At 42.3% G+C, this 23,855-nt stretch overlaps 2 protein-coding genes across 12 annotated transcripts in view; one reads left to right on the forward strand and one right to left on the reverse strand.

The window, feature by feature from the left end:
* Positions 1-1,871, forward strand: part of LOC113061368 (growth arrest-specific protein 1-like) — a 2,446-nt gene extending 575 nt beyond the window's left edge. The window contains exon 1 of the mRNA XM_026230422.1: positions 1-1,871. This exon is cut by the window's left edge and continues 575 nt beyond it. Within this exon, the coding sequence (XP_026086207.1) occupies positions 54-803 (750 nt within the window). The 5' untranslated portion in view covers positions 1-53 and the 3' untranslated portion in view covers positions 804-1,871.
* An 848-nt stretch (positions 1,872-2,719) lies between these two features.
* On the reverse strand, positions 2,720-23,492 carry LOC113061364 (serine/threonine-protein kinase ULK3-like). 11 transcript variants are annotated; one of them, XM_026230410.1, is made up of 16 exons: positions 22,754-23,470; positions 22,447-22,602; positions 21,311-21,431; positions 21,119-21,214; positions 20,747-20,890; positions 20,482-20,564; positions 19,577-19,732; positions 18,060-18,165; positions 17,937-17,977; positions 17,714-17,816; positions 17,583-17,647; positions 17,420-17,498; positions 7,523-7,563; positions 6,087-6,134; positions 5,957-6,020; positions 2,726-3,510 (listed from the first exon to the last, which is right to left on the reverse strand). In XM_026230410.1, exons 1-16 carry the CDS (start codon positions 22,850-22,852, stop codon positions 3,494-3,496), a joined length of 1,419 nt encoding a protein of 472 aa, XP_026086195.1. In that variant the 5' UTR covers positions 22,853-23,470; the 3' UTR covers positions 2,726-3,493. The 11 variants fall into 11 exon arrangements, 8 of the variants coding, with proteins under 8 accessions (XP_026086199.1, XP_026086195.1, XP_026086202.1 ...); XM_026230417.1 differs by having other exon boundaries at positions 2,727-3,510; positions 22,447-22,614; positions 22,754-22,869; XM_026230411.1 differs by having other exon boundaries at positions 2,730-3,510; positions 22,447-22,587; positions 22,754-23,175.
* Between the last annotated feature and the right edge of the window lie 363 nt (positions 23,493-23,855).

Genomic DNA, 23,855 nt, shown 5'->3' on the forward strand with positions numbered 1-23,855 from the left:
TGAAGTGCACGAGACTGATGCAAGCATGCACCTAATCTGAGTTCGCATGCAATATGGAGAGCAGCATCGTTCCCGTCGCGTTCCTCTCGTTTGTGATGATGCTGGAGGCGCAGATGGTTTGCTGGCACGCGCTGATGCGATGTCATGAAGAGCGTGATTGTGAGCTCGCATATAACCAGTATCTGACGGCGTGCGATGGGATCATCCGAGGAAACAGACGCCAGTGTCCAAGCCACTGCATCAGCGCGCTCATCCGCCTCAACCAGACCACACACGGCCCGTTACTAGAGACCTGTGACTGCGGGACCGACCCCGAGTGTGTGCGGGCCAAGCGCGCCGTGGAGCCGTGTCTGCCGCGCACACATCCGGGTGACGCCGAGGGGATGGGATGCACCGAAGCGCGCCAGCGGTGTGAAGACGAGCCCAGCTGTCAATCATCCCTCACCGCGTATCTGTCCCACTGCGGACAGCTGTTTAACGGGAGGAAGTGTTCGTCTCGGTGCAGATCCACCATCGAGGAGCTGCTGTTGAAGCCCAGTGGTGTGCTGCTCAATCAGTGCGTGTGTGACGGGCTCGAGAGGCCGTTCTGTGAGGTGGTCAAACAGAATATGGTCAAACTGTGTTCGACACAAGACAACAGCGTCTCCGTGGACCACGATGGCACGGACGATGCGTACGAGGACGAGGATGACGAGGCGAGACCGACTGATGCTGATGCGGTGATGTCGGGTTCGAGTCCTTTAACTCGTTCTCAACACTTAGTTCTGCTGTGCATTGCGTTCACTCTGGCTTTCACACTTTAAAGTGTGTGACTGATGAATGTTAAGTGCTCGTCATCAGCTGTTATGATTTCAGACTCTGTATTGTTTCAGCTCTCATTGTACTCGCGTCCTCAAATATGTGCGCAGTGCGCGTGCGCACGAATGAGCCGGTTTGGGGATCAAGTGCTTCATTAATGTGAAGAGGCTCTTGAGAAGCTGTTAAACGCTGTCTTTCTCTCTCACGCTTCAGTTTTATTCGTTTGACCTCTTCCTCTGAACTCCCAGGTCTTGGATATGAGTTTAACAGCATGCATCTCGTGTTCATGCGCTCTGGAAATCATCTCCAAGTGCCTGACGACTGTTTGGATTTTATTGCAGCTTGAAACAATTTCCAATGGTTTAACACCTTTCGGTATCACTTTTATAGCCTTTTAATATTATGCGTTATTAATGTAGTTTCAATGCATTAATTATGCCTTGTAATGTAATGCATTATATGATCTTATGTATAATTGTAACCACCGTTATAATGCATCAAAATAAATTGTTACACTGTTAAAAATATATAATGCATTAAAACGCATGACAGATTTTCAAATATTTTGATGCTTTTTATCTTTGGCCACAATTAATTATTAAAAGATATAATGCATTACTATGAATACCTTTATAAGCGTTATACCTAAAGGTTTGTTTCCAACCTTTTTCTTTCTTTTTTTGGGCATATAATGAATTACTTGTGGTCAGTTTTCTCTGTCTGGTCAATCACTGTCATGGCATTTGAGGAGAATCTTTCAGAGCCTGTTAGTTAAAGGCACTGAACTGTTACGTTTATAATAGCTGCTTTTGTAGAGAGTATGTTTCTGGTTCAACTTCCCAAAGTGTCTTGAAGTTGCATACGTTTTGTACAGAAAATAATTTATTTATACCTTTTGGAATAATTAAGAAAATAAAAGTTATGCTGAAATGTAAGATGAACACTTGTCTTAAGTTCATTTATAAATGGAAAAGCATGGGATATTAATTCCCAAATCCAATGGACACAGTTTCGAAAGAGGGTTTGACAATCAATAAAAGCTATAGCAATTTTGAACAGGAGTTTCTTCTGCTAAACAAGGCTGCATGCATTTGATAAAAAAAATACAGGTAAGAAATGTAAGATTGTGAAATATTATTATGACTTAAAACATGTTTTCTGTGTGAATCTGTGTTAAAGTGTAAGATCTTTTTTCATGTTTTTTTTTTCTCCAGAAAAGTTCAGATATTTGGGAAACACTGCATTCTGTTGCTTCAGATTCAGCTTGCTCCCTGTTTAAACGCTGCACGCTTGATTCCGTGTGCTTTAATTCGAAGCGTCTGTGGAGAGATGTACAACACATGCCCGAGGCTCTCTCTGTGAAAACAACGAGCAGGAACCCGACTTACTGGACACTAAAGCCCCTCTTTCCTCCTGCTGAACCCCACCGAACGACCGGGAACTAGATCAGAATAAACAACAGCAGGGGAGACGGGGACATCTCATTTATCTGTGACCTGATTGTAGAGCCAGCACTGTGTTCTATTCACCACATACATGTCAATGTGAGGAAACCTTGAGTGTGTGTGTGTGTGTGTGTGTGTGTTTCTGAAGGATTACCGTCCCTCCTTACACTCACAATCCTTCCTCAGTTCATCTGATGTAGAGCTGGCATGACTTCTCTGAGCTCGAGTGGTAGAGAGAGATCCAGGACGGAGATGGCAGAACACACAGCTGTGTGTGTGTGTGTGTGTGTGTGTGTGTGATCTGTACCTGTCCTCTCATCCTCCGTATTTTTCTGTTTTGCATGACAAATATATAAATATTTTTAAATCAAGATGCATTTACTTGAGAAACAAAACTACTTATTAAATCTTGTAGGAAAAAAATCTGGAAATGGGGTCCGAAAAATAAATTCAAAGTTAAGATTTTTTTATTATTATTTATAATTCTCACGATTAACTGCACGTATTAATGCCTTATTTTGCATGTGCATATTTTAGATCCTTAATCATTAACTTCTACCTTACTAACTATTAATAAATAGCAAATTAGCAGTTTATTGACGCAAAAATCATAGTTAATAGTGTGACCTAAGCTTATTTTACAACTTTTGATTTTAATAATGCGTTAGTAAATGCTGTTAGTCATTGTTGACTACAGTAAAGTGTTACAGTTGTGTTTTGTTGCTGTGAATATGAGGCCGGTTTCTGCAGAGTGATTTATTCCAGAGAGGAAAGAGGAATGCAGGGGAGGAATTATATTACCGGAGGAATGCACAGAGGAAATGAGAATTTATGGCCAACAGAAATTTATAATGCAAGAAAACATTCTCTCAGAGAGAGAGAAATACAGAAGATGCTTTCATTCAGATCAGACAGTGAATAAATAACCCCACAATCAGCAGAAATCAGAGCTTGTTGAACACACACACAGTGTTCTAAACTCTCCCTTTGTAAGTGTGTGTGAAGTGTGTGAGTCCAGAGTAAACACACAGAAAGCTTGCTGCTGGATCTGTGGTAGAGCTGCGGTCAGTGTGTGTGTGTGTGTGTGTGTCTTTAAATGGAGAGGAGTGATTTTACAGTCAGAGCTCTTTGCCTTCAGGTGTGAAAGTCTTTTTCTCAGATGAAAACTGTCTGCCAGGAGCCAATCAGAGGCTGTGAATTCTCCAGCTGTGTGACACCCTGCATCCGTTACCATGGCGATAACCTGCAGCTCACTGTAAACAACAAGCTGAGAGAGAGAGAGAGAGTGGGTGAGTGAGTGTGAGTAAAAGAGTGTGAGTGAGTGAGAGAGAGTGAGTGAGTGAGTGAGTGTGTGTGAGAGAGAGAGTGTGAGTAAGAGAGTGTGAGTGAGAGAGAGAGAGTGAGTGAGTGAGTGTGAGAGAGAGAGTGTGAGTAAGAGAGTGTGAGTGAGTGAGAGAGTGAGTGAGTGAATGGGAGTGAGTGATTGAGAGCATTTGAGGAGTGAGAGTGAGTGAGAGAGTGAGTGAGTGAGTGTGAGAGAGAGAGTGTGAGTAAGAGAGTGTGAGTGAGTGAGAGAGTGAGTGAGTGAATGGGAGTGAGTGATTGAGAGCATTTGAGGAGTGAGAGTGAGTGAGAGAGTGAGTGAGAGTGTGAGAGAGAGAGTGTGAGTGAGTGAGTGTGAGAGAGAGAGTGTGAGTGAGAGTGTGAGTAAAAGAGTGTGAGTGAGTGAGAGAGAGTGAGTGAGTGAGTGTGAGAGAGAGAGTGTGAGTAAGAGAGTGTGAGTGAGTGAGTGTGAGAGAGAGAGTGTGAGTGAGAGAGTGTGAGTAAAAGAGTGTGAGTGAGTGAGAGAGTGTGAGTAAGAGAGTGTGAGTGAGAGAGAGAGAGTGAGTGAGTGAGTGTGAGAGAGAGAGTGTGAGTAAGAGAGTGTGAGTGAGTGAGAGAGTGAGTGAGTGAATGGGAGTGAGTGATTGAGAGCATTTGAGGAGTGAGAGTGAGTGAGAGAGTGTGAGAGAGTGAGTGAGTGTGAGAGAGAGAGTGTGAGTGAGTAAGTGTGAGAGAGAGAGTGTGAGTAAGAGAGTGAGAGTGAGTGAGTGAGAGAGTGAAAGAGTGTGAGAGAGAGAGTGTGAGTGAGTGAGTGAGTGAGAGAGAGAGAGAGAGTGAGAGTAAGAGAGTGTGAGTGAGTGAGTGTGAGAGAGTGAGAGAGAGAGTGTGAGTGAGTGAGTGTGAGAGAGAGAGTGTGAGTGAGAGAGTGTGAGTAAAAGAGTGTGAGTGAGAGAGAGTGAGTGAGTGAGTGTGAGAGAGAGAGTGTGAGTAAGAGAGTGTGAGTGAGTGAGTGTGAGAGAGTGAGAGAGAGAGTGTGAGTGAGTGAGTGTGAGAGAGAGAGTGTGAGTGAGAGAGTGTGAGTAAAAGAGTGTGAGTGAGTGAGAGAGAGTGAGTGAGTGAGTGAGAGAGAGAGTGTGAGTAAGAGAGTGTGAGTGAGTGAGTGAGAGAGAGAGAGAGTGTGAGAGAGAGAGTGTGAGTAAGAGAGTGTGAGTGAGTGAGAGAGTGAGTGAGTGAATGGGAGTGAGTGATTGAGAGCATTTGAGGAGTGAGAGTGAGTGAGAGAGTGTGAGAGTGTGAGAGAGTGAGTGAGAGTGTGAGAGAGAGAGTGTGTGAGAGAGAGTGTGAGTAAGAGAGTGAGAGTGAGTGAGTGAGTGAGTGAGTGAGAGTGAGTGAGAGAGTGAGAGAGTGTGAGGTCAAGTTACACCTAACCCAAGCCAGTGAGGGTAAAAACATATTTCACACATATTGATTCTGCATTTTGCTCAGGTTGAATAATTATTTCTTATCAGGGATCCAAGAAAAAAAAATTCTTTAGATGTGTTCAAATATTTTAATTTTTTAAACTTGGTAACACTTTACATTAAATGTTCTTTTTGTTAATGTTAACATTAAAAAATATATTTTCTAAGTGTGTTTCTAATCTTAGTTAATGTTGATTCTAACATTTACTGATACATGATTAAAATCAAAAGTTGTATCTATTAATATTGTTTAATAGACCTGAGTTAACATAAACTAACTATGAATAGTCACGTTTTTATTAAATAATGTTAATGAATATTAATAAATACTGTTGAAAATGTATTGCTCAATGTTAATATAGTTAACAAATAAAACCTTATTGTAAAGTGTTACCACATAATTTTTTATCATTAATTATATTTATTTTAATGTATTTTTCCTTATTTATGATTTTAAACGTATTTATTTTATCTTTTTATTTTTTTAATTATCACTTAATTTTGTTTTCAATAATAGTTTTAGTTATTTTAGTACTTCATATAAAAGCAACAGTTCACCCCCAAAAAAATGAAAATTATTTGATTGTTTTTTTCTTTTAATTTAAATGTATTTATTTTATCTTTTATTTTTTATTTAAATTGTTCTTATTCAATTTTCAGAATTAGTTTTTGTTTTTTCAGTCCTTCATGTTAAAGCAACAGTTCACGCCCAAAACATTAAAATTATTTGATTTTTTTTTAAATATATATTTTCATTTAAATGTATTTATTTTATCTTTTCATTTAAAAATTTGAATTGTAACTTAAAGGTTGTAACCCGTGAAAAGGTTTAGATGAGCATATTTCCTTTCCTAGGGATGATTTATTTCCTATCGAAACAGGAAGTTAGTGAAGCACATTATTCTCTGTATGAATATGATCTGTACTTACAGGATCTCACTGATTCAGCAGCAGCGTCTTTCTTCAGCGATTCGTCCATCCGAGTTTCCCGCATCTGCAAACACAAGCTTTAGACGATGCTTCACTAAACGAGCGGAGCGAGAGATACGACAGCGATTACCTTGATCTGCTCTTTGAGGTATTCAGCTCGACTCATCAGACTTTTAATCTGCAAGAAAAAAAATCAGGAGATAAATGAACCGATGTTCCCTTTATATCACATTGGACGGATGAAACAGCTATATCTCGCTGCAAGCACACACACAGTTCACATTAAACACCATCAATCAATCAGATTCAGATTCATAAACGTGAGCGAGGAGCAGGTTTTGAGAATATCTGATCATTAAAGATCATTAAAACAACAGTGAGCAGAGTTTACATCAGGCCTGTTGTAATAAGGTCAGTGTTGCCCGAAGTTAATTTTAATATCGATTTACTTTTAGAGTTTATATTAATATTTCTAATTAGATTTTAGTTTCACATTTTGCATTTTCTTTTTTCATTTCAGTTAAAGTTTTAGTGATTGTGTATTTTTTTTTAAATGAGAATTTAAATGTAAAAAAGTAAAAATATATTATTATTATTTGTTTTAGTTATTTCAGTACTTCATGCTAAAGTCATTTTTGCTGGTGAGTCATACACTGTATGTTTATTTATTTGCACTTCAATATTCCTCTGCTCACAGAGTTATTTTGATGAAATCCTATTGGGTAAACTGGCAGTGGGCGGAGTCACACAGAACAAAACAAAAATAGACATTCTGACACAGAACACACATTGCAAAGCAGAAAGATGAGTAAAGTGTGAAGCAGCTGTAAAAGCTAGAAGTTTAGATAGATTACATAGATGTAGATAACAATTTGCTAGCATGAATTAATGTTGTTAGCATTTTTTAGCATGACTACTATTTCATTAGCATTGATTACGTTGCAAACATGTTTCTAGCACGCTTAACATGTTGTTAGCCTGTTTCTAGAATGATTATCATGTTGTTAGCATTTTAGCATGATTAGCGTGTTGTTAGCATGACTAACATGTATCTAGCATTATTAACATGTTGTTAGTATGTTGCTAGCAATATTCTTAGCACGATTAACATGTTGATAACAGTTCTAGACTGATCAACATGTTGTCAATATGTTTGAACATGATTAGCATGTTTCTAGCACGATTACAAGTTTCTTGTATGTTGTTAACATATTCCTAACACGTTTATTATGTTATTAACATGATTAGAATGTTGTTAGGATTTTATGTTGATTAGCATGTTGCTAGTTCTAACTCTAAGGCTATCCCATGATTAACATGTAGCTAGCATGTTTTAGCATGACTAGCATTTTTCTAACATGTTTCTAGCATGGTTAACATGTTTCTAGCATGTTGCTAGCATGATTAGCATGTTGCTAGCATGTTTCTAGCATAATTAGCATGAAAAAAGAGATATCAGCTCTGATTCCAAGCTTGGAATGTGATGTTTGTGCAGATTGCGTGTGATGCATGAGTCATGTGACGTTTCATTCAGACGTCACAATCACATAAACAGTGATCTCTCACCTCTCTGTGGAGCAGCTCTCTGCGTCGGCCATGAGATTCAGCTGCAGGAGACACATATCAGCTCATAACAACACAAATCACTGCGGACGGCTTCACACACACACACACACACACACACACACACACACACACACACACACAAGATAACACTGACTTCTTTTTTTAATCCTCCAGAGAGTAACTAGCAGGTTTCAGCACGCTGCTATGTGGTTACTCTGGTGTTCTGAGGGTTTTAGCACATTATGTAGTTTATTCAAGGTTTTCTGATTGGGATTTAACATGATTCTATGCTTTTATGTTTTTTTGTGTGGGTTTTAGCAAACTGTCGTGTAGTTGGAAGAGCAATGAAAGTATTACATAAAATCTCTTCTTCAGTGTAAATATGGGGATTCTTTTTGTCTGTTTCTTTATCGATAAAATAACGGCACAACAGTTGAATATTTCGTGATCTGGAGGAACTAGTCCTGCACACTGAGTCCTAAGCTGTTTTCATCAGGCTAGCGCTGACATTAGCAGCCTAACAGATCAACATCGGGTGCGTAGCGGCCAAACAAAACCTGCAGTGAGCAGAGATCTGGGAGCTCTCGAGGAGTTTGAGAGATAACGGTCTTCATTTGGTTCAGTATTTAATAACTCTGAGAATGAAGATGAGATCCAGATGATCGTACCACACACGCTGACCTGGCAACCGCTCGCATCACATCTGGACGCCTGACGTCCCTCCTCCTCTAACAATCACCAGATTACGAAGAAACTTTTTTAATTTTCAGGAAAAAGTGTCAGTGATGTTCGTCCAACACTCACTCACCAGTGTGTACTGGGTGGTTGCTATGGTATTCTGTAGTGTTACTAGGTTGTCGCTACGCTGTTCTGAGAGTTTCCACATGTTGCCAAAAGGTTGCTATGGTATTTGGGATGTCGCTAGGCTGTTGCTCAGTGGTTTCTGTGGTATTCTGGTTGATTTTGAGGATGCTTGGTGGTGTTCTGAGTGTTTACAAACGTTGCTAAGCAGTTGCTAGGATATTCTGATGGTTGCTAAACTGTTGATATTTTATTCTGTTGTTACTAGGTGGTTGCAAAAATGTTCTGGATGGTTGCTAGGCTCTCACTAGGTGGTTGCTTTAGTGCTTTAAGTGTTTACACCTGTTGCTAAGCAGTTTCTAGATAATTCTGTTTGTTGCTAGGTGGCTTTTAGGATGTTCACTATCTTGTTTTTGTATTCTGTTGGTTGCTAGGCAGTTTCTAGGGTGTTCTGATTGTTGCTAGGCTGTTGCTAGGTGTTTGCTGTTTTATTCTGTGTTGTTACTAGGTGGTTGCTAGGGTGTTCTGAGTGTTTCCATACATTGCTAAGTGGTTGCTAGGGTATTATTATGGTTGCTAAGCTATTGCTTGATGGTTGATATGTTGTTCTGGGTTATTAGTAGGTGGCTGCTAGGCTGTCGCTAGGTGGTTGCTATGGTATTCTGTGTTGTTACTAAGCAGTTGCTTGGGTATTCGGGATGTTGCTAGGCTCTCACTAGCTGGTTGCCTGAGAGCTCTGAGTGTTTACACCTGTTGCTAAGCAGTTACTAGGGTATTCTGATGGTTGCCAGGCTGTTGCTTGATGGTTGCTATGGTATTTTAAGCTGTTACTTGGTGGTTGCTAGCCTTCATAATAAAACGGACACCTGTTGAAGTGAAGATAATGGTTAAACACTCAGTCAAGGTGCTAATTCTGGGTTTATCACCAGGTTCACTCAGGTGTGTCGGCCAGAACACCACTTAAGGCCAAATATTCCAGAGTATGAAATGAAGAGCGGAGAGATAATTCTTATTATTCTGTTTATTCCTCCTCTTTCTTGTATGAGTGAGTTTAAAGGTGAGAGTAATTTCTAGTGTGGTTTCTATAAAGAGAGAACAAATACAAATGAATAAAGGAAACATATGCATACACTCATTCAACACTCATTCAATAAACATTACAAACATAAATTAAACAGTAGTCAGAATATGACTATATCTCTTAAACCCTAAAATGTAAGCAGAGAGAAAGGATTCAGACACTTCTCAGATTTTCTACCATGCATTAAGTTATCAATAACGTAGATAGAACTTTCTGTCTTCTATGATATACTTTAAAGCATCAATAGCGGTCCAGATAATGATATTTAACACCACTTCATATTTTACTCAGCCACAGAGCACTTAACATTCATAACAACAAGTATTGAATAAAATAAACATGTCTGAACACGATGTGACCCATTTAACCCAACGTACTAAGTCAGGTGGACCGAAGCTAGAAAGTAACGCACAAACGTGAATGTAATTAACACAGCGGTAGTGTAACGACCCCTAAACTCCTAACTCTCATCCATATCGAACATCAGAAATAACGGCTGTCCAAGAAATACAATATCACGAGTAATGCAGCAGATTTACTTACTTTTCTCATTCACGCACACGCTGAGGAAAGTGTCACTCACAATTATAATTTTACCGACCGATGATCTCTATCATACTGAATACTAACTGCGTGACAACCGACTGACCATCTCTATCGTACTGCATACTACTGCGTGACGTCAGATATAATATACAAACCAGCGCGTGCCTTTGCTACCCTATTACAAACACTGAATAAACGGGAGTAAAGTGAAACATAAAGCACGTTATGGTCAACTGTACTAAATAATAGCAACAATAACATAACTTTGGGGCCTTTTCTACAGCCGCCCCCAAATGTATGTAATACATTTGCTCATCACTAAAGGCAACAAAGTTCTATGGCTGGGGTGTAGTGGCAGGAGTGAAACCATCTCCATCTTCACCAGAAGGAAGTGCAGGGAGAACAACCAGCCTGGCAACTGGCCGGGTGTAGATTCTCTCCTTCACCTTTACATCAGCGGACCTGATGTGCCCGTCAGGGCTGGGATGAGTCTTGACTACTTTTCCAATGGGCCAGAGGGCCCTCGGAAGATGCGGATCAGCGATCATCACTACACAGTCCCCTGCAATATCAGCTGGTGTAGCCTGCCACTTCTGGCGAGCTTGTAGACTCGGCAAATAGAGTCGGATGAAACGGGCCCAGAAGTGATCAGCCAAGATTTGGGAGTGCTTCCAACGCCGGCGACAGATGAGCTCACTTTCGGGGTAGACTACCTGAGGTAGCGAACCATCAGGCCGCCCCATGAGAAGAACACTGGGAGTCACTGGATCTGGGTCACTGGCATCTGAAGACACATAACCCAAGGGTTTACTGTTAAGGATCCCTTCCACCTCAGTAAGTACGGTCCGAAGCACTTCTTCTGGAACAGGCTGAGCACCGACTGTGGCATAGAGTGCGCTCTTAACTGAGCGTATCTCCCTCTCCCACACCCCTCCGAAATGGGGAGCTGCTGGGGGGTTAAAGCGGAAGGAGATCTTCTGTGGTGCAAGGAGACGTCGTAGTTCTTTAGACATTTCAGTGAAAGTTTCACGGAGTTCCCGCTCACCTCCCTTGAAATTTGTCCCCTGATCGGAGAACAGCTCTGCAGGCGTTCCTCTACGGGCAATGAACCGACGAAGGGACATCAGAAAAGCATCCGTATCAATAGCAGTAAGGAGGTCCAAGTGCACCGCCCTAGTTGTGAGGCACTTGAAAATGATCCCCCATCTCTTCTCCCGGCGCCGGCCCACTTTGATCTCAAATGGCCCAAAACAGTCCATCCCCGTAGAATAGAAAGCAGGCTTGAAAAGGCGCAGACGGGCTGATGGCAGGTCTGCCATCTTCGGCACTGCAGGTTTTGCCCTCCATCGTCTACAGTCAGCGCAGCTATACTGGTAGCGCCGGATAGCCTCACGTCCTCGCAGGATCCAGAAGGAGCGTCGAAGCTCGGCGAATACCCGCTCTGGTCCTGGGTGGTGGAGGCGGTTATCAAAGTCTTGAATCAAGAGCGTAGTTACTCGATGACCTGGGTCCAAGATGACTGGATGAAGAGTGGTCAGTTCTAGACCTTCTGCTCGACGGAGTCGTCCTCCAACACCAATGAGCTGTCCCTTTTCATCCAGCTCTGGAGACAGCATGCGAAGTCGACTGTAGCTGGGGACAGGTTTACCAGCTTTCAGAAGGTGGTACTCCTGCTGAAAACTATCCCTCTGAGCCCTCTGAAGTATTAACTGTTCAGCCTGTCGGTAGTCTTCAGCTGTGGGCTTATCATTAGAGTTGGCCGCCCCATGCAGCTCCTGCACTGTCCCTTCCAACAACTCCTTCCACGAGCTGTATTGGCCCAGTTCTGAAGTTGACTGGCTTGATGCAACGGCGGCGACCCCACAGAAGATAGGTTTGCGTAGCTCTGAGGTATCTTCTGTTTGGTCAACAGTGGGGTCCTCTGGCCATGAGGCTGGACTGTTCAGGAGGAAGGCTGGTCCCAGGCTCCATCTATTTGGTTGAATAAGCTCTCGCAGCTTCTTTCCGCGTGTTACGTCATCCGCAGGGTTTCTTGCGGTATCAACATATCTCCAGGCATGCCCGTCAGTCAGCTCCTGTATCTCGGCCACGCGGGTGCCCACAAAGACCTTAAACCGACAGGATTCAGACCTCAGCCATGTCAGCACCGTTGTGGAATCTGACCAAAGGGTTGTCCGATCAATGTGGATGGTAAGCTCCCTCTTCAGCACCTGAGAGAGCTGTGCACCAGTAAGGGCAGCACAGAGTTCTAATCGGGGCATAGAGTGAAATCGCTTAGGAGCGACTCTGGAACGGGCCATCAGGAATGACAGATACACTTCACCATGTTGGTCAGTGGTCCGGAGGTACGCCACTGAACCATACGCCTCTTCTGAGGCGTCGCAAAATACATGCACCTCTCTCTGAAGACCGGAGATGTCCACAGACTTTGACAAGTACGGTCGGGGCAGGGTGACTTGAGGTAATACTTGTAGTTCTTCTTCCCAGTCTTTCCATTGCTGCAGAAGCTCCTGCGGTAATAGTGGATCATCCCATCCCCTGTGTTTGTCCCAAAGGTGTCGGACGATTATCTTAGCCCTGGTGGTGTAGGGTAGGATGAAGCCGAGTGGATCGTACTGACTCGCCAGCACCTTGTAGATATTACGCATCGTGGGGACACCGTACTCCACATGGCGATGCTTGTAACCAAGAACATCCGTGTGGAAGAGCCAGCTTAGCCCTAGAGTAGATTCTGGGGTATCGATCTTGTTCTGAGCCAGCCACAACTCAACACTAGCAGAGCAGCTCTCTTCTGGTAGGTGACTTATTACACTTGGTTCATTGCTGGCCCACTGACGTAGATCGAAGCCTGCAGACGCAAGAATGGCTCGTAGTTTGTTGACTAGGTGCCTCGCTTCCACAATTGTGGGAACACTCTGGAGGCAGTTATCTACATAAAAACATTTCTGAACTGATATCCTCACATCTTCATCTGGCTGGCTGTTATCAGAGACATGGCGCTGTAAGGCGAATGTGGCACAGCAGGGGCTACACGTTGTACCAAACGGTAGCACCTGCCACTCGTACACTGCAGGAGGTCCTTCTTGACTGATGTCGCGCCAAAGAAATCTGAGCAGAGCACGATCCTCTGGGAGGAGGCGAACTTGGTGGAACATGCCTCTAATGTCTCCGCTAACTGCAACTGCATGCTCTCGGAATCTTAGCAGAACTCCCAGGAGTGATGCTCCTAAGGTCGGCCCAGGCAGTAGATGGTCGTTGAGGTTCTGCCCTCGATACTGATAGGAGCAGTTGAATACCAGCCTATTCTTGCCATTATGGCTCACCATATGGTGAGGGATATACCATTCCTCACAACCTTCCTTGTCTGAAACTTTCGGTCCACACTTGATGACAGAGCCCGCCTTTATTAATTTCTCCATCTCCACTCTGTAGGCTTCTGCTCGTGCAGGATCTCTGGCAAGTCGCCTCTCTACACTTCGTAAACAGGGCATGACGGCTTCTTTGGTAGCCTGAAGGAGCGGCATGTCTTTCCGGCGGAGCAGTGGGGTTGCGTAACGGAGAATGCCATCAACCTCTACCCTGATGGTTTTGGTCTCCAGGATGCTGATGGCCTCTTGGTCCTGCCTTGAACGAGTAACTAGTTTCTCGCTTCTGAATGGAACAATGTCGACCTGCCATAATCTCTCAACATGTTTCATAAGCTCGCTCACCTGGGGTGTTACTGTTGTAAATAGACACTGCTGTGATTGGGCGTGGTGACGGACTACACTCGATGGGCCCTGCAGAGTCCAGCCCAGCCTTGTGCGGATGGCAGCAGGCCCACCTGGAGGTCCCAATCTGACAGGTTCAATGGGAGTGACGAGATGGGGATGGTCACTCCCAATGAGAAGCAGGGGTTTGACATTTATAAGAGTCCGTATGGGAAGGCCAGTGAGGTGCTTGTAGGTGTTCCGGAGTTGCTCCATGGGGTAAGTATGGGCAGCTAGTCCAATACGATCACTAGTGAATGCACCTGTAATCTTAAACTTGGTCTTTGGGTTTAATGGCGAAGAAATAAAGAACGACACTGATGCACCACGAAGTGTCTGCACTTCCTCTCTAATTGTACGTAGTGGTAGGTCCTCTTGAATCCCCTGCACACCTAGCTTCTCTGCAGCATCTGACAACAGCATAGTTCTCTCAGAACCGTCATCAAGTATGGCATAGGTGTTGATTGATTGGTCACCATGGTGAAGGCGGACTTTGACAACTTTCAGAAGGACCCGACTGCCTTCAGTGGGTCTGTCTAAATACAGAACCTCTGTTGTCCCCCTGGTGCCTTGGCTTTCCACTGCCGGTGTTGACGCTGCCTCCTTGGATGACCTCATATTCACCTCATGCAGAACCTGGAGATGTTTCCCTTGGCAGAGGCTGCATGTTTTTTTTAAGTTGCACTGGGCCGCCTGGTGTGGCCGTGCACATCGCCAACACCTCTTGTTACTTTTTATCCATTCGGTCAGCTGATCCTTCGTTAGCCTGGATACCTCTGTGCACTGGCTAAGGTAGTGTGCCTCATTATTGCAGAATGGACAATATGGCTTGCTCTTGATCCTTTTGAAGGAGCTGCTTGGAACTGGAGCCTCAGATTTCTTAGCAGTGTCCTTCACACCATGGAGGACAGTAGTAGGTTGCTTACCCTTCCTACCCTCATATCTGGATACCGGCTTCTCCCGAGCTCCTCTCACAGCTAACTGTCCTTCAGAGTCCTGGCACCAAGACTCGTATTTCAACCAATCTGAAAGATTAGTTAAAGTGTGGGTTTGTGTGCCCTGATGGTACATGCAGCGGCGAAACTCTGCTCTCTGCTCAGGCGGCAGCTTGCTCAACAGACGAGCAACATGTGAGCCACATTGTAGTTCCACTTCACCCTCGTGGCCAAGCGTCTTCAGCATCCCCACCAGTGATTGTATCTGGAGTGCAAACTTCTCAAAGGCGGCAAAGTCTCCCCGCCTTATGTCTGGTGAGTCCATCACAGCAGCAATACGCCTCAGCGCTATCTGATGTGGCCGGCCGAACTTGTCATTGAGGGCAACCATTGTGTCTGAGAAGGGTGTTGGGGAGTTAAGGTAAGCATCTGCTATTAACCTGGCTTCTTCTAGTTGCAGGTGATCGACCAACACTTGATATTTAAACAGCTCAGATGCATCATGTGGTAGGAGGTTCTCCAATGAGATCTTGAGCCGCGCGAACTCACTTGGGTCCCGACTTGAGAAGTTGCGGATTGTTGGGCGTGGCCCACGGTAACTTGGTTCTGGGATGCTGTAGTTACGATCCTGAGGTGAGCTAAAAGGCGGGGGCTGTGTCCATGCCATGCCTGGATGGCGCTGCTGGGGCGTTAGGTTGGAGCCAAGCTCACTCCGTTGACCACCATAAGCAGTAGGGTACTTGGGCTCAGCTGAAGGTAATCTGTGTGTCTGCGGCAAAAAACTGAATGGGCTTGAACCAGGGAGGTGGATGACGGGCAGTGTCCTCCCATGGCCTGACGGTAGGAAGGGCCTCACGTGCTGAGTGATTAACTTGTGGCTGGCCCACAAACATGTTAGGAGCTGGGGCTGGTGGTGCTTCTTCCTTAATTCTTGGAACCTCATCTATTCTACTGATAAGCGAGTGTGCTATAGGTGGGACACTAGGGAGAGGCTCGTCCAATTCTGGGTCTGGCCATGGTGGTGGTGCAGGCCATTCATCCTCTTCCTCAGCTTTAGGTTTGCGTTCAACAGGTGGCCATGGCGACATCACCGTTAACTCTGGCTTTCTGGTATGAATAGAGGTTGGACTCTGCATGTTGCGAACAGCATCTACTAACTGTTTCATGTCTGCTCGCAATGCTCTTAGCTCGACTAAGTCTGATGCCATGTCCCGCTGTGTCTGCTGCAGAAGGTGTCTTTCATGACGAATGTCATCTAACTCAACTCGGCTCTCCTCCTGTGGATGTATGGGGTGCAGCACTGAAGGCAGGGGAGTAGAGTAGTCTCGTAGCTGTTCCCTAAACTCTCTCTCTGGAAACCGCTGGGGGGCTAGCTGATTCTTCTGGCTGGGCTGTTGGTTCTCCGCCCTATAGCCCAGGTCCATCTCCTGAAGAATAGCATCCTGCCTCTGCAGGCGAAGGGAAGAGTCATAAGGGGAGGAGAGGGGTGTCATCCTGGCATTTCCCTCCTGGTGAGTACTCTCTAATTCCTCTCTGTACCTCTCACCGATGTAGCCCCTATAATCAACCTCATAATCTGCATAGCGCACAGGTGGGCGAATGTGCCGTTTGGGACGTGCACCACAAACATCATACTCTGGATGTAATTCCATCTCTGACATAAACCCAGTAATATCCGGCTCGAAGGACCATCAATGAAGTGAAGATAATGGTTAAACACTCAGTCAAGGTGCTAATTCTGGGTTTATCACCAGGTTCACTCAGGTGTGTCGGCCAGAACACCACTTAAGGCCAAATATTCCAGAGTATGAAATGAAGAGCGGAGAGATAATTCTTATTATTCTGTTTATTCCTCCTCTTTCTTGTATGAGTGAGTTTAAAGGTGAGAGTAATTTCTAGTGTGGTTTCTATAAAGAGAGAACAAATACAAATGAATAAAGGAAACATATGCATACACTCATTCAACACTCATTCAATAAACATTACAAACATAAATTAAACAGTAGTCAGAATATGACTATATCTCTTAAACCCTAAAATGTAAGCAGAGAGAAAGGATTCAGACACTTCTCAGATTTTCTACCATGCATTAAGTTATCAATAACGTAGATAGAACTTTCTGTCTTCTATGATATACTTTAAAGCATCAATAGCGGTCCAGATAATGATATTTAACACCACTTCATATTTTACTCAGCCACAGAGCACTTAACATTCATAACAACAAGTATTGAATAAAATAAACATGTCTGAACACGATGTGACCCATTTAACCCAACGTACTAAGTCAGGTGGACCGAAGCTAGAAAGTAACGCACAAACGTGAATATAATTAACACAGCGGTCGTGTAACGACCCCTAAACTCCTAACTCTCATCCATATCGAACATCAGAAATAACGGCTGTCCAAGAAATACAATATCACGAGTAATGCAGCAGATTTACTTACTTTTCTCATTCACGCACACGCTGAGGAAAGTGTCACTCACAATTATAATTTTACCGACCGATGATCTCTATCATACTGAATACTAACTGCGTGACAACCGACTGACCATCTCTATCGTACTGCATACTACTGCGTGACGTCAGATATAATATACAAACCAGCGCGTGCCTTTGCTACCCTATTACAAACACTGAATAAACGGGAGTAAAGTGAAACATAAAGCACGTTATGGTCAACTGTACTAAATAATAGCAACAATAACATAACTTTGGGGCCTTTTCTACACCTGTGTTTTATAAATAATAATAATAACAGATAACACAAATGATCGTTTACCTGCTAGCGCCAGCAGCAGCTCGCCCAGACTCTGCTGGTACAGATCAAGCGTGTCGTAGTCCTCCGCTCCGCTCTCCTCCTGCACACATCAGGACTCCATCTCCCATCATGCAACACTGCAGCTCACATGATGCATATGCAAATGAGATATCATAACAGTTACCTGGGCAACAGCAGTGGACGCCACTTCCAGGGCAGCCAATAAACGCGGCTGATCTCTAGACATTTCTTTAAAAAAACGAAAGACTTGAATGTCAAAACAGGAGACAGATATTAGAAGTCAGCGATGCTTACCTATTAATATGTTCCTGGTTGATCTCGCCTCCTCAAAACTGATCTTGTTGTCCGATCTGACCAGCGCTTTGAGCTCCTCGGCACGAGAAACATACTGATTCACCTGAGAGAGGACACATGAAGAGTCACACTGTTAATAACTGGATCAGTGTTATGAACTAACTTTTCATTTTAGAGCCCCAGCTCCCACAGACTTTGGAACGAAGTAAATGATTTAATTCACCTTTTGTCTCAGCGCTTCCTTCCTCTGTCTGTCCGTCTCATCTGAAAGAGCAGAGACAGAGATGATGAGAGCGAGCTCTGTGGACTGGTGTAACACAGAGAGACGGAGACGCTCGTGTCTTACAGTGAATGGCAGGAACGAAGTGTTCGAGTGCACTACAGTAGAGAGATAACGCAGCCGAACGCTCTCCATCCTGGTCCTTCTGCACCGCCTGCATCACCAGCGCTTTCTAGAAGACAAACACTGCAAAACATGACTTTCTTACTTAGGATCTGTGTCTTGTTTTCCAGTACAAACACTCTTAAAGTACATTTACTTATCGAAAGGAAGTGAGTTTAAGCTTAAAACCAGAATTATTCTTTTGAATTTAGTTATAAATATAGATCATTTTCTAGTTTTTAAGCTTATGCTCACCTGATTTTGAATAATGTTTTTTGTTTTTTTGTTTTTTACAAAAACAAGACGTAATATCTTCAGCAGTTTTGCTTCTCAAGTAAATGCATTTTGATTGAAGTAGTTTTAGATATTTTTACTATTGGAAAACAATCATTTTTGTAGTGTATATCTGATTTTTGTCATAATTACACATGCATTTAGAGAAAGGTGCACTCATTTTTTAAATTTGTTGTGATTTTAACAATGCAACATTTTATTCTTTTTAACTGGATCCTTGAACTGTTGCATTCAAAAAGAAAAAAATGCAATGCAAATGACTACAGACATTTAAATCTGAATTAAAATCTGAATTAAATACATATTTTATTAAGAGTGCTCTGCTTTAAATGATACTAGGAAACGTTTTTACTAGGGATGCACGATAATATCGGCACAATATCGGTATCGGCCGATAAAAGCTTAAAATGACCATTGTCGGTATCGGCCGATATGAATATTTCTGCCGATGAGCCAAACCGATATTCTCCAAGTGAAATAATTGACCTGTTTTTCAGATTTGAATGTCTGTCTACATTTGTAAAATAATAAATTTATGGTAGAATCAGTACAGAAGAGATACATGGATTTCTCTTCAGTAAAATTAAAGTTTAAATATATCAGTATATATATCGATATCGGTATCGGCATCGGCCAAAATTATTTTGAAAATATCGGCATATCGAATATCGGCCAAAATCCAATATCGTGCATCCCTAGTTTTTACTCAAAAAAAATAATAATTAATAAGCCTTCTGAAAAACAGTCCTGTCCTGAACATTTTTTTTGAATATCAATATAAATATCAATTACATTTTTATTTTTATTTTTTTATTTACATTTTGTAATTATTTGAGCTGTTTAAATAAATTACTTTGTTCAAAAAAACTAAACTATATTAAATTATAGTATACAATTACTGTGATGCTGATGTGGCATACTGAAAAATAATTAAATAAAACTGAATTGAATCAAGAGCTGATGAATCAGAATCTGAAGTGAATTAAGAAATCAGTGGCAGAAACAAGCTTTAAATCAGACGTACAGACTCGTGTGATCTAACTCTGCTCTGATCGAGTGTTTGTGTTTTTCTGTGGGACACACTTGATGAAGTTTCTGACACTAGAGTCGAGGAGCGGTGGTTTTGTCACTTCAGGACTAAAATAAAGATGTGAGCGTGTTAGTGTGAGATCATCTGTCACACTCACGGCCTTCCCGAGGCTCTCGGCGCTGGGCATGTGCTCCAGATCCACGAACGGATGCAGGAAGAACTCCTCAAACGTGATGCGGCTGTCCGGGTCTCGCTCCAGCAGCCGCAGCAGCAGATCACGACAGTCACGAGAAACTCTCGCTCCCGACGGCAGCTAAACACACAGAGAGCAATGTGTGAGACCACCACACCATCTAGTGGAGCAGAGACCACGAGGCGTATACTGACTCAGTGTCTCTGCAGTGAATGGGTGCCGTCAGAATGAGAGTCTGATAAAAACATCCCAATAATCCACAGCACTCCAGTCCATCAGTGAACATCTGGAGAAGACAAAACCTGAAACACATCCAGCATTAAGATGATTTTAACTCAAACACATAGAGTCTATAATCCATAATAACACTTCCTCCAGTGAAAAAGTGCATCTCCTGTCTCTCACAGATTAGTTTAGATCTGTTTAAACGCTGCTTGATCTGTGCAGATTTCTCTCCTGATTCAGACCAGAACACTTTTTCACTGGAGGAAGTGTTATTCTGGATTATAGACTCTATGTGTTTGAGTTAAAATCATCTTAATGCTGGATGTGTTTCAGGTTTTGTCTTCTCCAGATGTTCACTGATGGACTGGAGTGCTGTGGATTATTGGGATGTTTTTATCAGACTCTCATTCTGACGGCACCCATTCACTGCAGAGCATCCATTGATGAGACACTGATGCAATGCTACATTTCTACAAACCTGATGAAGACACAAACTCAAACAAACATGATCTGGGATGGTGAGCACTTATTCATTTTTGTCTGAACTATTCCTTTTAACAAAACATTCGTTTTTGTAACATCTAATGTTTTTTGTCCTATGAAAGTAGCATGTGAACAGAAGTGAGTCGGACATTAATCCTCACCTCGATGGGTTTCTCACTGCGGATCTTCTCTTCTAGTTCAGCAAAAGAGCGAGAGGCGAAGGGCGCTCGTCCAAATAAAGCTTCTGCCCTCAAAAAGAAGATATTTTGAGGAATGTTGGCGTTAATACAACACTGGACCGCACTGACTTTCATTATGTGGACAAAAATAGTTGTGTTGGACAGAAGGAACACAGGTTTATATCAACAAGAGTGTGAGTAAAAGATGAATTCTCTCTTTAAGTCTAGTGTTATTTGTGTGTCTCACCGTATAAAATGACCCCGACGGACCACAGATCCACTCGAGCGTCATAATGGCGTCTGCAGACCATCTCTGGAGCCATGTAGAGCGGAGATCCTCTCAGAGCCTGCTGCTCGTCCCACGGGCTCATGTACTGCGCAAAACCAAAATCTACACACACACCCCGTTACACACCTCATTATGAGAAGCTGAGAAGTAAAATCACGTCAGACGTGTGAATAAAACACCCCTGTGAGCCTCTAGAAAACATCATAAATGTAACGGTTTAATAACTGAAGTCACTATAAATATGTTGCTTTAGTATACTGTGACTATATCATCATCTGTTATAGTATAGTGCTGAGCGAGCTGCGCTGTGATTGGTCAGATCAGCTGCACCTGACAGCTTCAGCGTGTTTCCACTCAGAAGGATGTTCTGTGGTTTCAGGTCCAGGTGAGAGATGTTCCTCTCGTGGAGAAACTGAAGAGCACATGCTAAAACACACACACATTACATCATTATAGATCCTGTCAGGTGTGTGTGTGTGTGTGTGTGTGTGTGTGTGTGTGTGTCCGTGTGTGTGTTTGTACCGATCTGCTGTAGGCAGTGACGAGCGACTCTCTCTGGAAGAATCCGGCAGCTGCGTATAAACCGTGACAGATCTCCTCCTGAACACCACTCCAGAATCAGATAGATGTTCTCACTGTCCCACTGACACACACACACACACACACACACACACACACCCAAACACACACAGTGTAAGATGAGCCACACTGCTTCATTCTGTCTTTACCATAAATGGCACAAAATCATGAATTGTCATTTTTATCTGATTTATTCAGTCAAAACAGATTTAAGTTTAATTGATCTAATTGTGTGTCTCTGGAAAACAGTGACGTATGATATTCGGTATAAAGCTTAACATGAAAGTTTTTAGTGAATATTTGTGAATGAGGGATGTGTGGACACGTTAGAGTTTTTGGACTTGTGGAGTAAAAATTGTAGTTTTTTAATAAAAAGATAAATTAGGCCCTTGGGGTAAGATGGACCAGCAGAATTAGCATGTTACTAGTGTTTTAATTTTTAAATTCCATTTTTTTTTGTAATTAACAGTATTGTTCTTTATATTTCCATAAATAAGAAGTACATTTCGAAGTAAAAAACAAAAAACAAATTAGGCCTTTGGGGTAAGATGGGCCAGCAGAATTAGCATGTTACTAGAGTTGTAATATTTAAAAAGAATACTAAGAGTTAGAACTGTGTTATTATTTAATATTCCCATAAATTAGATGTACATTTCAGACAACTTTGCTTCAGATAAAATCTACAGGATTACTGAGTGAAATCATTACATTTGCATTCAAAGTGTTGCTATTATGACATATCTACAATTAAAATATGGGCAATTAAATATGTAAATATTCATATGCTTTTAAATAAGTCATAGAATATTTTAACCTTGTCTGTCATTGTTTATTTAATTATTTACTTAGTTAAATAGAACAGCTGATTTAGTATTTTACATCAATAATACTTTAAAATATTTGTAACAATGAATACGAATTATATACAAGTCATTTATACGGTCTGTAAAACTTTATCCAGAGGGCTTCTTACACCTCTTTTAATATTTGAGTCAACCCCCTCATCCCACACATGCAAAACTATCTGAATATACTACAGTTTAAAAGTAAATTGTTGATGTAAGATGGGAATCTTGTACCTGGAAGTCTTTGAGCTGCACTATGTGAGGATGCCGGACTGTTTTCAGGATCTCAATCTCTGTCAGCAGGTTCTCCATTGAGCTTTTATTCAGAGTTTTCTTACTGACCACCTTCACAGCCACCGCCTCCCTGCTGTCCGTCTGAAACCAACCAACCTGTCAATCAACCTGACAATCAACCTGTCAATCATCTCCAACCACCAACCAGTGGAAGAATAAATAACACACAACCAGTCGATTTAAACAGTAAAGTATTACTCGAACAAGAAAGTAAATAATCAATAATCAGAGATGAATATTTACTCGCCTTTCTGAAAGCTTTATAAACTGTCGCATATGTGCCGCTTCCCAGTTTCTCGGTGAGAATAAAGTCTTTGAGCTTCGGGGGAGCGAAACCCGCAGCCATTCCGACCCGAACATCAATCAATCAACCAATAATCAATAATATTTACAGCATAATCACGAGCACGGCGCTTTCTCCTGCCCGGATCAGGGTCATTCAAGCGTACAGTTCAACCACGGGCTGTTTACTGTATCGATGATACTCGTATACTACTTACTTCATGATCATATAATCTTATACACTTCATAAACGTGTTTATATGCGAAGCGCTGCGGTCTGTTTACTTCCGCGAACTGACGTCATCGCCGCGGTCACGCAGCGGAATCTAGAACGCGCACGTCACTCGGCCGGATTGGGGACAAAATTAGTTAATAAGCGCGATATTAGATTTGTTCCTGCACGTGTACACAAAATAAAATGAATTACTGAAGCCTATGCTCGAGTAAACGACTGTCTGTAAACGTTTGACAGCTTTTGTTGCTCAGTGTTGACAAGATTAGACTGTTATATATAGCCTTCTGCGGTGCTGTGTTATCTTTTTATATTTACATTTACATTTATTCATTTAGCAGACGCTTTTATCCAAAGCGACTTACAGATGAAGACAGTGGAAGCAATCAAAAACAACAAAAAGAGCAATGATATATTTTTCACAGAAAAGAAATGTCAGAAGTGTTTTCTGATCTCATGTGTCACGCTGTTGTTAAAAATAGCGTCATGTGACGTCATATTATTAGAATAGAACGCGTAGAACGGACAGCAGCATCAACGCTGGGTGTGAAAATGGGCGGGGCGTTGCCTCTGATTGGTCGGATGAAATATGAATGAAAGATGGATAAATGATGTGATGAATGAAAAAGGTTTGTATATTACTTTACTTTTATTTTTTACTGTGTTTTAAAATGAATGACTAATAAAGTCTATTTTTTATCATTATTTAGGTGTAAGTTGTTATTTTGTTACTTCATTCAGCGCCAATTATATTTGAATGTGTAGACATTATATAATACATTATATAATGGCGACCTCATTTTTACTTGCAATTAAAAGATTAGGCTGAAAACCC

This window comes from Carassius auratus, chromosome 43 (assembly GCF_003368295.1).
Source record: "Carassius auratus strain Wakin chromosome 43, ASM336829v1, whole genome shotgun sequence".
NCBI lineage: Eukaryota > Metazoa > Chordata > Actinopteri > Cypriniformes > Cyprinidae > Carassius > Carassius auratus.

Coding starts and splice junctions, on each gene's coding strand:
- LOC113061364 (XM_026230410.1), bottom strand. CDS start 22,852: ATGGCTGCGGGTTTCGCTCCCCCGAAGCTCAAAGACTTTATTCTCACC. Junction 22,603..22,753: donor TTTATAAAGCTTTCAGAAAG/GCGAGTAAATAT, acceptor GTTGATTGACAG/GTTGGTTGGTTTCAGACGGA. Junction 17,978..18,059: donor CTTCGTTCCTGCCATTCACT/GTAAGACACGAG, acceptor CTGCTCTTTCAG/ATGAGACGGACAGACAGAGG.